The sequence below is a fragment of the Arvicanthis niloticus genome, chromosome 30 (assembly GCF_011762505.2).
Source record: "Arvicanthis niloticus isolate mArvNil1 chromosome 30, mArvNil1.pat.X, whole genome shotgun sequence".
Classification (NCBI taxonomy): domain Eukaryota; kingdom Metazoa; phylum Chordata; class Mammalia; order Rodentia; family Muridae; genus Arvicanthis; species Arvicanthis niloticus.
Window position 1 is genome coordinate 21,419,868 of NC_133438.1, and position 15,036 is coordinate 21,434,903.

Consider the following 15,036-nt stretch of genomic DNA (forward strand, 5'->3'; position numbering starts at 1 on the left):
TTATGAATTGGTGGTCATAAGAGAGCCGGTAAGAAGTGCTGGGAAGCATGAGACGCAGAAGGTCTTACGTGATTTACACTGTGCTGTGTACACCGCCAGCTACTGTTTTATTTACATGAGTATACCATAGAATGCCTGTGTTATTTTTAATGCATTAAAATAGGAATTTTCCCCATTTCTAAGTACTTTTCTGGCTTACAGTTCTTAGTGGTTATATGATGTGCTTGAAGTTGTCAACGTATGTGTCTAATAGACAACTTTGTTGTTCTGTGAGGACCTGTCTAGCCACTTTTAAATTTCTGTTAGCACATAAAACATTAGGTTTTGTTATGGCAGTTTTCAAATCAAATGAAGTTTGTTTTTAGTCTCACCTCTACTTCTTCTCCCCCTGCAGGATTCCCAGGTCCTCTCCTCCTTCCCTTGCTAGGACCCCCATAACTGCCTTGACTGTTTTATGTCACATGTGGCCTTCTGCCGCCCCCATCCCTTCTGTAGCCTCCCACCTCAGACTTAGTTTCCTAGCTGTGTTTTCCCTCCCTCCTCCTCCTCCTCCTCCTGCCTCCTCCCCCCAACCCCCACCATGAATACATGTTTGGTACATCGAGTTAGTTTCTCTAACACATTTTTATTTATATGTTTGAATGAGTTGGAGAATAATTTTCAGTTTCATTTCTCTGACATATTCTCCGATCTGGCCTGGGGTTTTTGTTACTCGATATGAGGTGTCTTAGAGTTTGGAACATTTGTATCTGTAATTACATCATTCTTCATAGTCATATTATTTCTATACCTCATTTTCCCCCTTGATCATAATTGCCACAAGCTGACCATATATTAATTAATGATTAATTAATTATTGTAAAGATAGTTATAGACTAGTGAATTTATATTAAAAAAAAAACCCCTAGGTTTGTGACTGCAATAGTCTATGGATCTTTTAAACAATTTTTTTTACCTTGTAAACTGACCTTATTGTAACATTAACATTTCATAGAGCCTCGGCTGCTTCTTCTAACCGAAGCTTTCCTTGATTTGCAATATTTGTTTGATTTCTTTCTTTAAAAAAAGTGCAGGTTTGTTAAATTTTACAAAACCCACTTATGGTAGACCTGCAGTCAAAGTTTGGTGGTAAACAAAGAGGGGAAATCCCTTTCTTATCCTCATTTGAACACTGAGTTACTGACAACCAAATGTGCTCATTGGGCATGGTACAGGTGTTAGCTTTTGGTGACTTTGTTTTCTGCTTGCAGATATCGCCGTGGTGGAGATGAGCGATGCCTTCCGGCAGCCCTCCCTGTTTTACCATCTCGGAGTGAGAGAAAGCTTCAGTATGGCCAACAACATCATCCTCTACTGTGATACTAATTCTGACTCGCTTCAGTCCCTGAAGGTAATATCCTCCTTCACAAGTGGTGGTGAGGAGCACAGTACTGTCATCCAAACCGCTAGCTCACATTTGAGAGCAGTTAGTTTTGTTAGTAGGATAATTGGGCAGGAAAGACTGGTCACCTTGTGAGGTCTAGCTCATTGAATATAAAAATGTGAATTGTTTGGTTTCAGACCTTGGGACAAGGGACTGGGGTGCATATTTTACATATCAAAGCAGACTTAGCATCCAGGTTCTCCCAGCATCCCTCAGTCCCTTCCTGGCATATCCTGCCCCCAACCCTGAACTTTCCAGCCCCTGGAGGTTCCTCCCTCTATAATCCAGACCTCTCATCCCCTTCTCCTCTTCTTCTTTTCCTCCTCTTCCTCTTCCTCCTCCTCCTCCTCTTCCTGCTCCTTTTCCTCCTGCTCTTTCTTCTCCATCCCCTCTCCCTCTTCTACTTCCTCTTCCTTCTTTCTCTCTCCCTCCCTACCTCCCTCCCTCTCTCTCCCCTTCCCCGCCTATGTCCTTTCTATCTTTGTCTACCCTCCCCACCACCTCCTTGGCCTTCTTTCTTGGGGCCAGTGGACTCTTCCTGAGAGCAGCTTCCCAGTAAATCTACCTTTACTGTATTCTAATCTGGCTCTAATTGGCTCATTTCACTGGCAGAGAAATAACCTATCAGACCCAAGTAGAAAAACTTAGTGTTAACTTCTGAGTTCCGGGTTAAGTTTCAGCCCATAGGATTGTTAGAAGTCCTTAGCAATGATGGCACCATGTGCCTGAATCTCCGATATTAATATCTTGAGGCTGGAGGACCGTGAGTTCTAGGTCAGCCTGGGCTGCATAGAAAGAGATCCTGCCTCAGAACTCTAGAATCAAAACAAGCATTCTACAGTAACAAGACTCACAGCAGGAAGCTTCAGTCTACACCTCTACGGAAGAAAGCCCATATGAGATGCCGCTGGGGACTTGTCAGACTGTAACTCCAGCTAAAAGTTTGCTCCTGTGGAGTTCCAGGACAGCCAAGGCTATTCAGAGAAACCCTGTCTCAAAAAACCAAAAAAAAAAAAAAAAAAAAAAAAAAAAAAAAAAAAAAAAGTTTGCTCCCTTCTTGAAACTGCTTTCAGTAGAGGCTCTCACTGCACATCCCCAGAAAACTGGACATAATTTCAACTCAGAGGCAGAAGGCAACAGAAACATGTTTTTTTTTTTTTTCTGTAAAGTCCAACCTACTATAATATCATTTTCTCCGTTAATAAGCAACTCCCAATATATAGCCATTTCCTCCATCCAACATGGCTGACTGAAAGGTTCTTGCCATGAGGTGTGTGGTGGCACACAACTTTAATCTCAGCACTCAGGAGGCACAGGCAGGTGGCTCTCTGAGCTCTAAGCTAGCCTGATCCACATAGAGATCCCCAGGATGCTACATATCAAGTACCTGTTTCAAAAACAACAGAAAAAAAAAAAAAAAGAGTAATAAGGGGTACTTGGCAGGCGAGTGATTTTACACTGCACGGTTCTTTGAAAAGCATATGTGAAAGCAAGTGTGGTGTCTGAGATCACTCATTTCCTTCATGAAACCAGCAATGGGCTTGAGGAGGCCTTTTCAAAATCATCTCCATTTTTCAGTTTTCAAATCAAAGTCAGCCTTGGGAGGTAGGGCCTTAGAATCCAGGACGTGGCTTAGCAGCTCTCTCAAGGCCTCCAGCCAAACATCCATGCAGAAATCACAGTACCATCTTGCCTTTATCTGAGCATTGAGGCATGAGTAACCTCGCTTTCTCTGGTTGCCTGCAGCTTCACTAAGCAAACACATTTAACTTCCTGCCAAAAGCTCATCTTTCTGGACATGAGAGGTAGAACCCAGCTCAACCCTAAGACATTCACACCTGCTTGGCCTAGCTCTGTTTCCCCCACCCCCAGCCCCCACTAGTCCTTTGTGAAACCTCACTTAGTTTTCTTTGAGGTTGGCTTTGTCTTACTGCACCCTCATCTGTACCTGGGCTTCTCTAGTTCTGCTCTGTCCCGTCCACCGTTAGTAAAAGAGTCAGGTAGTCTCATTTATTTTTGGTCTTCATTTGTCTTGGGATCAAACCCTTTTTGAGTTTAAATTGAGCTCTTTGGCTGTTTGGAATTGATTTTTTTTTTCCAAGTGTGATAGATAGGAGCTGAATTTCATTTTTCCACCTGTGGACATCTGGTTTTTTTCAACACCATTTGTTAAAGCTGTAGTCTTTCCTTCAGTGTGTTTTTGACATCTTTGACAAATGTCAGGTGACAGTAATTACTGTGGAGGACACAGGATACCCTCAGGGAATTCTTTACCTTAAAGAAAAAGCAAGCAAGCAAGGGAACAAGGAAGCAAGCAAGCAAGAAAGAAAAGACAGAGTCTCTCATTGGCCTCCAGCTTGCTGTGTAGTCTAGGCTGGCCCTCCAGCAAGCCCAGGAATTAGCCTGTCTCTATTTTTTTTTTTTAATAAGTGCTGAGATTATAATTGTACAGCATCATACCTGGCTTTTTTTTTTTTTTTTTTTTTTAAATGGGTTCCTGGGCTTGAACTGTGGTCACCACAACCCAGATTTCTTATTCCGATTGTTTCTAGTCAGGTCGTTCACTTGCAAAGGGTGGAGATAATACAGAGCAGTTTCTGCAGCCTCACAGATTCCTGAGCTCTGTGCTCCCGAGGAAAGCTGGTACTTGTGCAGGGGCTGCTTGCCGCTTGACTTTACTTCTTTATGTGGTAGTTTGCAATAAGCATGACTTGGCTATTCCAACTGTCTCCCGCCAGAAAAGAGAGCTGCAGGGAACAAAAGCAGCCATTTAAAACGGTGTATCATGAAGAGCAATAAACGAAAGCTGGTCCCTTGCCCTAGCGTTACTCAGTCATGCGTGTGCCTTGGACACCAAGGAAAGTGCGGCTGAGCCTGCTTCATTTTCATTTGCTCCTGCGTTAGAGGTGACAGTGTCTGTGTGGCAGTGAATTCTCAAAAAGAAATCATAGAAAAAAAGACTTTTAAGGATGCAGGCTCCTCAAAACCCAATGAAAAGAAACTAAAAATTCTTTAAAATCAATGGCTGAATTGTTTAAAAGGGATAACTAGAATCTAATCATGCCATGTATTTGTGTAAAAGTTATAATTATTTATATTTCAATTGGAAATAATGTTTTCACACAGTATACCTGATCACTGTTCCCCTCCCTCAAGTCCTTCCATCTCCTCTCACCTCCCCGCCCACCCGCCTCCACACCCTTTCCTTCTCACTGTAGAAAACAGGCAAACAAAACAAACTAGAAACGCAAACACACAGACAGAACAAGCATTCAAAAAACAAGCCCATAAAAGCACAAAATCAGAACCCACAATGTACAAGCAAAAGTCCAATGAGGAAAAAAAAAGTCATATGAGACACAAAGTGCCCACAAATACCATTGAGTTCATTTTGTGTTGACTGTCTACTGCTGGGCAGAGGGCCTGCCCTTAAGTGTGGTTATTATACGCATGAGAAATAAGCTATTAGAAAAATCTTTTTCATTTTGAGACAGGGAAGTTGACTTTCTCTGGGATAATAACAACATTTTCACAATATCCTTTAAATACCACGTGAACTTCAAGTACCTACTTGTACTTACAGACAAGACTCTATGCTGAGAGTTATATGGAATGCTAATAACCCTTAGTTTCTGCTTTATTTCATGCATTTAAAATGGTCAGGGATCACTCAGTGTGTAGAGGAGGATGTCTGGACTCCACTGGCTAAGCGGCCGTGGAGCAGATGCAAGCCTTAGAAAGCCGTTCCTCCTTGGCTCCAGCAGCATGATTAACAGAGAAAGGGACAGACAACAGAATGCAAGAAGAGGCATACACATTTGATAACGTTGGCCCATAGGGAAGCAAGCCCCAGGACACTGCTCTGGGGCTGGGAAAGCACAGTCTGGGGAACCGCGGAACGCTGGAGCTGGTTCTGGGGTCCCTGGGCCTGCGATGAAGCCAGGGCCCTGGGGTTCCCAGGAGCCTTGAAAGAGCTGAGAATGGAGTGAGGGCCTGCAGGATGGATCTGGCCTGGGGCGGGAGGGAAGTGAAGGAGGAAGAAGGGAGGGAACTCCAACCGTCCTGAGGGAGAGTCTTTGGCTTGATGAGCAGCAGTCTTGAGCTTGGCTTGGTTGGAGGCTGTGGCTGGGAGCACAGAGAAGCCTTCTACAAGAGATTGAACAGCGGATCTGTAGGCCTTCTTTGTGGCTCCCTTCAGCAGATCCCGAAGAGAAGAGACAGTCCATAGTTTTAAGGCATTTATTGTCACAGTGGAAAGTGGATGAGGAAAACAATACCCCACTTCTCAGGGTGGGCCTGAGGTTAAATACCTGTTGCTGGGAAGAGTGTCTGGGAAGGAAAGTTTATTGGCTAAGCCCTCCAGGCCTTTAGGTACCTCATTAAAATGGAGATCTGTCTTGAGCCTATGTGACCACTGGTCACACCCTCTACCTTTGGAGAGGCTTGGGGCTTTGTCCTTTTGTGACTGATGGCCACAACTCTATGGGGAGCTGCAATTAGTGACAGGGGCCTGGTATCTGGGAACAAGCAAAACTTCTACTGTCCCTTCAGGGTCTCCAGGGTTTCAAGTCTTAGCTCAACCAGGAACAAGCTACCTTTCACGGTCTCACACAGGATTACATAGAATGTAAAATCAAAGAAGGGCCAAGAGTTGAAACTTAAATACTTTCTTCATGGGAAAGAGGGGAGTAGGGGGATATATTAGTTTTAGAGGGGTGCTGGATGTTTCTTCTTTCTGTGTCTCTCTCTGTTTCTCTCTGTCTCTCTCTCTCTCTCTTTCCCTCCCTTCTACCCTCCCCACTCTTTTTCTCTCTCTGTGTGTGTGTGATATGCTTGGGTGTGTATGCATATCTTTACATCGCACACATGTATATAGGTGCTTGCACATAGGTACAGTATTCATATGGAAGCCCAAGGTTAATATATACCTTTTTCATTGAGGTAGGGTGTCTCAGCGAAACCTAGAGCTTGTTAGCACTAGTCTTGCTAGTTAGAGACAGCAGTTACAGGTGGGCTGCTGTGCTCACCTGGCACATACGTAGGTTTCTGGGGTTCTTACCTTAGGGCCTCACTTACATGGCAAGCCCTTTCAGCTCTGAGCCTCTCCCCTTCGTGGAGTGGTTGCTAGTGTTTTGTTTTCAGTGCAAGATATTCAACCCAGGGCCAGATGCCACGCAAGTGCTCGATCACTGAGCTACATTCTGGGCATTGAATGAAACAGATTTTTAGGGGTGATAAATTGGTCCAAGAACAGACATTAACCTGAGCCATAGTTCACCTGGGCTCTGAATGTGGCATGTGGTTTCAGTTCTAGACTTTCTTCCTGCTCATGAATCTTCTAGAGGATCTGGCTTTTAGATAGATAAGGATATTGGGGGTGAGGGTGGGGAGAGAGTGACTATGCACTCCAGAGAGGGAGAGACAGACAGACAGACAGAGTTACAAAGACACAGACACACACACACACACACACACACACACACACACACACACACACACACACACACACACCATGGGCAGGAGGTCAGAGAGACCTTGGTTCTGAGACTACCTTTTAGTTCAGAGTGTCCAACATGGAAGTGTTACTCTGGGATATTGTTTCTCTGAGTCCCAACAACCATTTCTTTCATCTCCTGTGCTTATTGTCTTTCTCCTGCTCCTTCTCTTCATCTGAGGACACCTCTTATCCACACCGGATCTGCGTGTACAGCAGAGAAGAATGAAAAATTCTGAGCAGTGTACGAAGCTTAGATGCTAAGGATGCTCATAGATGCCTGGGGTGTGGAGCAGTTACCAAGAGCTGCCTCTGCAGCCCGGCACCTAAACCAAAACTGAAACCCAGAAACCCACGGTAACCCAGGCAGCGCCGTGGTAAGCAGGACATGAACATAGTCTTGGCCGCGAGATATATTGGCACAACTTCTAAAAGAGCAATTTGGCAATGACGAATAACATCCTGAGATGGGACAGTTTTGACCCTGGATATGTACGGTAGAAAACATGGCTCACATGGGTAAGGAAGTACCATCCAGAAGTTTTATATAACATAGTTTCTAATTCCCCTTCTCCAAAGAGGAACTAGTGAATGCCTACTAGGAGAACCACTGACGACCTTTTGGTAGTTACTTAATAAAGTATGAAAGAGCTCTTAAGGCGGATCAACTAGGATGTGACAGATGTACATCGGTATATTTTACAGTCATGTGAAATCATAATATATGTTTAAGGCACCATAGCAGCTGTATAAAATGTAATGTTCACAACTATGTATCATACACATTTGCATTAGGGATGGATATAAGTGTGCTTGGGGATTACAAACAATACTCAGAATAATTACCTCTCAGGAGTGGAGGAGAGGAACTGAGTTGAGGGGTGAGAAGTCCATATCTTTGATGTAAGTTTCCGTGGTACATGGGTGAGGTACGAGCTGCTATTTTAGATATTTTATATACTTGAAATACTTGATAATTAACAGTTCTGAAGGAAATGATTGCATATGCCTATGTACACCAGGGTAACCACATACATTTGCATACATTCTGGGCATTTGATTTCCCAAATATTGTTAGTTTCTTTTCCCTCGTGTTCCAGCTATGGCTGGAAGTCTCAGGTGCATCTTCTCTTTCCAAACGAGCGTCTGCTTCTCTCCCATCTGCTTCACTGCAGAGGAACTGCTTCTCCAGAAATGAGAATGCGCATGGCTGATGGCAATGCGGCTTGTGCCACATGTGATGGTTATGATGATTATTCCTTAGCTGAGAAACTTGGTTGTGTTTTTCTCTTAAGCTGTTGCCTGGAAAGTGGATTACAGATGTAACTCTCCTTAACAGACTGGTGTCTGTGGCAGTCTGTCTGTACTTACCGCATACTCTTTTGCTGAATACAGTGCATGTGCGCTGACCCCACATACCCTCTCCATTATCTTCTGGTTGACATCTGATCAGTATCTCTCTAGAATTGACACTAGAAATCTCATGTGCACAAACCCAAATTTGTAACGACGTTGTTAAGTCATCTCTTAAAAATCAGCTGCTTTTAAACAGCAGAGCAGTTCCTTAGGACATTAAAAAATAGATTCCCAGCAGGGTCCAGCAACCTTCCTTCTGGCTGTGTACCCAAAAGGAGCAAGACATGAAAGAAATGTTTGTATGCCAGTGTTTCTAGGAAACACAATAGCCGAAAAGGGGGAGTGGCAAAGATGTGTGTTGATGGAAAGTAAGCGTTTCGTACAAATGATGGAATATTGGTCAGTCCTCAAGGAGATTCTGCCACATGCTGCAATATGAATGATCCTTGATTAATTACTATGAACTGCTCTTTCAAGCCATTCTGTGCCATCCGTGACCTGTGATTCTGTTCTGCAGACGGACTTAATTCCCTTTAAACCTTGTGTAGGAAGTTGGATATTAAATCTGGTTTTCAGATATACACTTTTATATGACTGAAATAAATAGACATTATTTAGACTTATGAGATTCATATTTTATATTATGATATTTATGCTAGTTTGTGGTAAGTTAGAACATCAGAGTAACTTTCATTACAAGTATTTTTAAATTTAAACTGAATTCTTACCTGTGCTGTGTAAAGCCGCTCAGATTCCAAAACGCTTTTAAATATAAAAACACACTCGCCCCTGGCCCCTGCCACAGTCCTGCAATACTGCTTCCTTCTCTTAAAGCTTTGCCTTTCTGGAATTTAGTTAAAAATTCAGTTATACTTTAAACTAAATTTTAATTTTTCCAAAGCGTATGACTCTTAGCTTACTAATGGATGTCCTCCAGCACTTTAAATAGATCAACTTTGTTGGGGGTACAAAGTATTCACTCATTAAAACTTCTTTAAAAGTCACTTAAAATATGACCTTATAAAATCCTCTTGCAATTAGTGAGCTTGAAGGATAGGCCCTGCCCCTTTAAACAGCACTGCCTGTGGACCCTCCAGACAAGTTCTAACATGTTTGTCAGTTATTATATACAACCAGCTATAAAATTTGCATTTGGACCTGGTTTGGGTCAAGCTGTACACCCGTATACTTACTATGTCACAGGAAGCCCTCCACCCCATACACTTACAGTGAATGTCACTGGAAGTTCTCTATGTCATATACTTGTGATCGATATTATTTTACTTATTTCAGAATTACTTTCATCTGAGCTGTAATCATTCCTTATCACGCTGAGGAAAGAGGCAATTTGGGAGAAGAGCAGAGAGACCATGTTCATGCCAGGGCTTTATGGAGATTTTTATCTAAGAATCTTAAATCGATAGGAAACCAGCAATGTTGCATCTTGTAAGGCATTAGCTGTAGAACAAATTAAACAGATTCTTGTAACATCCACCCCCACCCCCACCTGCCCACCCACCCATCTAGCCTCTGATTGCTATATGTCAAAGGGAAAAGAAAAGACAGGCTGCCCAGGAACTGGAAGGTGCCATTTTATCCCTGGGTCTACACCACTCCAGGAGTAGGGGCAGGAGGATTGGAAATTCAAAGCCACCCTTGGCTATATAGTAAATTTGAGACCAGTTTAGGTTACGTTGGGATTCTAGCCCAAAATACAAAGAAACAAACTACACTTGACCATTAAGTGGTTGCAGAACACAGTTCTTTGTCTCTCCACTAAGGCTCAAAATAACATTCTCTTCTTACTTCTGGGTCAAAATGAACTTTTTGCTTTAGATCAGTGATTGTATTGAAGTTCTTTTTCAAATACCCCTTTGATTCTCTCTTTTATATATGGCTCTAAGTGAACTGTCTTCCTTGGTTCCCAGAGGTAGCACTTGTTGATATTTTTTGTGAGCCCCTCCTTTCAGAATACCCACCCACCGCCATATCACCTTTGTAGTTTCCTCTCCTCTGCACAGCTCCGTAGCTGACCTCCAATTCTATAAGAATATCATCTCAGAGAAACTGTAGCTCATACCATCTGTATCTTTCTCTTGCATTTTAGCATGTATGTCTCTTTATAGCTGTTCATGTTCTTACTGCTGTGATAAAATGCCTAACAAGAAACCAATTGTGAGAGAAGGGACTGAAGTAAGCTTGTGATTTGAGGGGATGGTCCATCATTGCTGAAGGCAGTTCATGGTGATGGGAGTGCAGAGCTAGGAATTCTCACAGCTGCCAGGGCAGAGATGGATAGAAAAATAGATACGCAGATAGGTAGGTAGGTAGATGATGATGAAGAAGAAGAAGAGGAGGAGGAAGAGGAAGAAGAGGAGGAGAAAGAGGAGGAGGAGGAGGAGGAGGAAGATAATAGACAGACAGACAGACGGTGGATAGATAACAGAAGTAAAGTGGAATGTAGCCCCTGAGACTCACTTTCCAGTGACTTACTTCCTCCATCTAGTCCCTGTCTCCTAAAGCTTCCACGGCCTCTTGAAACAGGTACCACCCCAAGGACCCAGTTTTTAAACACATGAGCTAAAAGGGGCCATTTCACACTCAAACCATCCAGGATATGTATGTGCCTACATGTTCACACATATGTTCTTTTAAAACTGTAAAAATGTTTATTTGAAACAAAGTCTTAACTCATGCCCAGGATGGCCAAGAACTTGCCGCGTATCTCAGGCTAGCCTAAGTGTATGGCAAAACCTGCCGAGTATCTCAGGCTAGCCTAAATGTATGGCATATCTCATGAGTTAGCCTCCTGAGTGCTGTGATTAGAGGTGTGAGCCTGGCTTACAAGTGCTTTGTGCTCCCCCTGTGCTCATTTAGCATCCGGATGCTGGCCGCTCTGCTGGGCTCTGTGTCTCTGCTCTCACCTAGCTGGATCTGGCTGCTCCCCATAGCCAGATGGACTCTCCAGAAAGAAGCCACGAATGCCTTCTATTTCCTGTTTCCATGACAACATACACACCATCTTCCCTAATACGCAGTTTCATTTTCTATTTTCTAAATCATGATTCCCTCACCACCAGTGAAGCTTTCCCACATCCTCTCCCCAGTGCCTGGAGTTAATGTCTGTGAATAGGAATAGCGGTAGATACCTTTTAATAAGAACTGTGGCGTGGAAAGCTGTGTATCTCAGTCATTTTCACGAGCTCATTCCTTACAATCTAGGGAACAGGGATATTGTCCATGTGGTGTATTTATCCTGTCACGTGTCTCATAGAAAAAAAATCTGCATTACACTCGCTTTTATTGTCAGATGTCCTTATTATCTATCTATGTGTGAGGTTGCCATTGGCCAAAATAGCCTTTATTACCTGCAGCTCCCCAACATGCTGTGCGCTGCTTGTTATCCTGGGTGAGAGACTGTGCTTACCGAAGTGCATCTGCTTTCTCCAGAGCAGGTTTTAGGCACTCTGTTTAGGGATCTGTACAAGCTTGTGTTGTGTGTGTGTGTGTGCTGGTACTGTGCATGCTTGTGTTGTTGTACAGGCTTGTGTTGTTGTGCGTGCTTGTGTTAATTGTGTGAGCTTGTGTTGTGCATGCCTGTCTTGTGTGTGCTTGTGTTGTGCGTGCTTGTGTTGTATGTGCTTGTGTTGTGTGTGCTTCTGTTGTTGTGTGTGCTTGTGTTGTTATGTATGCTTGTGTTAATTGTGTGGGGTTGTGTTGTTACTATCAAACTCCACACAACCCTTTGAGTTCTCTTACACATTTTTCATATGCAGAAACTTAAATGTGTAATTTCTGACTGCAAACATAAATGCTTTTACAATGTTTCTCTGACATTTCTGATTGCTAATATAAATGTTAATACAAATTTACCTGCATACAATGTTTAGTAAGGGCCATAGGCTTTTGGTATAACATTTACTAAGACTGTTTTTCTCTTATTTTTTCTTTTTTAGGAAATCATTTGCCAGAAGAATACCGTGAGTATTTGACTTAACTTTCCAAAAATTTTTGAATCTTTTCTTTTCCATTAATTAATATGTTATTTTTAAATCTGCACAAATTGTCAATTTTTTTTTTTTTTTATTTTTAGGGCTTCTTATATGTCTGTATAAACACAATCATGTTCTCTAACTAACCCATCATAGTGAAATATTATAACAATGGAAGATAACACTAATATTTACTTTTTGAATATATAATTATGTTTCAGAAAACACTTTCACAGTACATTCAATGTTACAGAACTATAACTGGCAATATCAAGGCATATAACAAAGTAATATATATAAGTATATATAGTATCCATATGCATGTCAATATCTATGGATATAACTATATACATGCATATATAATTTATAATATACCAATATATATGGATATATACATATATGTATATGAATATAGTATATAAATATGTGTAATATATATTGTCTGTTTGCCTACCATGTAGCTTCTACTTTGAGGCATTCAGTCAGATTCTTAAGTTGGCCTTTTGTTTTTAACGGTACTAGGGACTGAACCCATGGGCATGTACTTGTTAGGCCACTGAGACAAATCCCCAAGCCCTTTCTCTGTGCACTGAAATCCTTCCTTGAGATCACATTCCAGAACACTAACCCTTCTTACAGAATTAAATTAATATGGAAACCAGAGATATTTTATATTTTGCATTTGGAAAAAACTGCAAACCGTGGAAATGGGAACAGCCCAGTGGGCCAGTGGTATATTTTATCTTGAGAAGTTAAGGCAATGTTTAAGAACCCTAAAATGTAGGTATATACATCTACAATTCAGAGTGAGAATAATATATGACGTAAGACCACACATGATTCCACATGAGATGGCAAGATTAACGTTACAGTTGGTGGGTTTAAGATTTCACCACGAGGAAGACACTGCAGTGTGGACGATGTACACTGTGAACTCTTATCTCTCACATTTCATCAGGAAATGAACACTTCTATCCCATGCTCTGGTGAGTGTAACACGTTTTATTCAGCAGGTATTAATTGAACATGCACCGTACGCCAGACTCGGGCCTGGTGCCTACCAAGGAGACTCACACTAATGCTTGAGAATAAAAACAGTGGTATTTATAACTGTTGTGTGGGATGCAATAGTGGGGATGCTAGGGTGTAGCTGTGTGTCAGGACAAGTAGAGAAAAATAATCAAACTGATACACCAAGACCAGGAGCTCGATCTAAGGTTTATGTCACCTCACCTGTAAAGTGGCACCAGGAGCCTCTTTTGCATGTGTTATAGTCATATAAGCACTGAGGCTGTGGTGACAGTAGGGCCATGCTTACCTTCTCCCGTCCAAGTACTGAGTTCAAGTCTGCTCTTGCCAGTCAGGGCAGAACAATAAGAGAGCACATGCCCTCCATGCTCTCCTGAGGCTGGGACTCCTGGTGCCTGCCCTCCAGGAGGCACATGGCCGGCTACTACTCAGCCCTTTGCATATGCTTTTCTTTATGGGTTTTCCCTCAGAGGTCCCTGACATTTCATTCAATTATATCAAATCCTGCCCGGATCTGTGTTTACATTTCTCATATTCTCCAAATCCCTCCCTGTCTTTAGAAGGAAATCTATACTCCTTCCAAGTGAGTGTTCCATTCCAGCCCACGGAAAGTCTTCAGCCTCTTGAAGGTTTTCTCATAGTTTAGCTGGAGGTGGGGCTCTGTGTGGGGGTTTGTTGCCTGCAGTTCCTCGGAGAGCAGCAAGCTTACAGTGAGGCTGCATTCTTGCTTTCTGTTAATGTAACCATCCTTTTAAAGAAGCCCCTCTTGGATTCACCTTCAGCCCCTTCTCCTTCGTCCCGTGCATGCAACTGTTTCTCTGACCCCAGTGATTCCCCCTTTGTGTGCTGAGCTCATAACTCCTTGCTGTTTTGCGTTGCCACAACTCCAGTCTGGTTATACCACATAGCTTTCTGCCTCGTCTCCTTAAATCTTGGCTCTTACAATCTACCCTGTTGTCTACCCAGAATGCCACTGCTGTTTTGTCTTCCCTGCCCTGGACCCTCCGTTCACTCTGCACTGTTCAGAATATGTAGTTGAAAACCTTTAGCTTACCTTCTGGTCCCTTCCTTGGGCCCGAAACTGCAGTCAGATTTGCTTACCCACGGGTCTACAGTCCAGTTCTTTTTGTCGTCTCCCCAACAATGCCTTTGTTGGCACAAAGATCCCTTCATTTGGCATAATCTGGAAATTGCTAGGTCAGCCAACCCTGGTCTCAGTGACTGATGGGAGAGGGCACAGGTTGCAGCTAGCAAAGGGCAGGATGTGCAGGGGTCAGGAGCCTGTGGACAGCAGCGTGAGCCTCACCGTCATCACAGGCTCTCCTGGGGGCTTCATGCAGCTGTAGGAGCTCCTGTGAATACATGGTAGTGACTGGGGTCTGGGTAGAGAGAAGATGGCGGGTAGTCAGTGTGGAGGTGAGTGTGTAACAGGGAAGCCAAGTGGAACAGGAAAACCATTGCAGAGACTCAGGCAGGTATAAGGTGTGTGGTCCTCCTGGCTCGCAGAGTGGAGGGAGACAGGCAAATCTGAGATTGTACAGCAGGAAGAGCTATGGAGATGACAGACTCAGGTTTTAGTGAGTGGGAGACAACGTTGGGTGCGCCTGGAAAGAAGCAGCTGTATTCTGGGCCTGCTCCTGCCTTCCCAGCGGAGCCCTTAAACTCCCAGGGAAACTCTTCTGCTCTCAGTATTGTGCTCTCCTTCTGTTGGACCTGACTGAATTTCTGATTCCCTGGAGGCT

At 43.1% G+C, this 15,036-nt stretch overlaps 1 protein-coding gene and 1 long non-coding RNA gene across 4 annotated transcripts in view; one reads left to right on the plus strand and one right to left on the minus strand.

Moving 5' to 3' along the window:
* Positions 1-15,036, plus strand: part of Map3k5 (mitogen-activated protein kinase kinase kinase 5) — a 193,292-nt gene that overhangs the window by 56,767 nt on the left and 121,489 nt on the right. Inside the window, exons 2-3 of one of the 3 annotated variants that reach the window (XM_076928058.1) lie at positions 1,251-1,390; positions 12,230-12,253. In XM_076928058.1, the coding sequence (XP_076784173.1) occupies positions 1,251-1,390; positions 12,230-12,253 (164 nt within the window). Of the gene's footprint in view, positions 1-1,250; positions 1,391-12,229; positions 12,254-14,549; positions 14,711-15,036 lie in introns of those variants that run through there. The other 2 variants (XM_076928060.1, XM_076928059.1) reach the window with 2 other exon arrangements.
* On the minus strand, positions 3,773-14,488 carry LOC143441026 (uncharacterized). Its single transcript, XR_013108271.1, has 3 exons — positions 14,349-14,488; positions 6,975-7,121; positions 3,773-4,170 (listed from the first exon to the last, which is right to left on the minus strand). It is a non-coding gene; the product is annotated as an uncharacterized LOC143441026 (long non-coding RNA).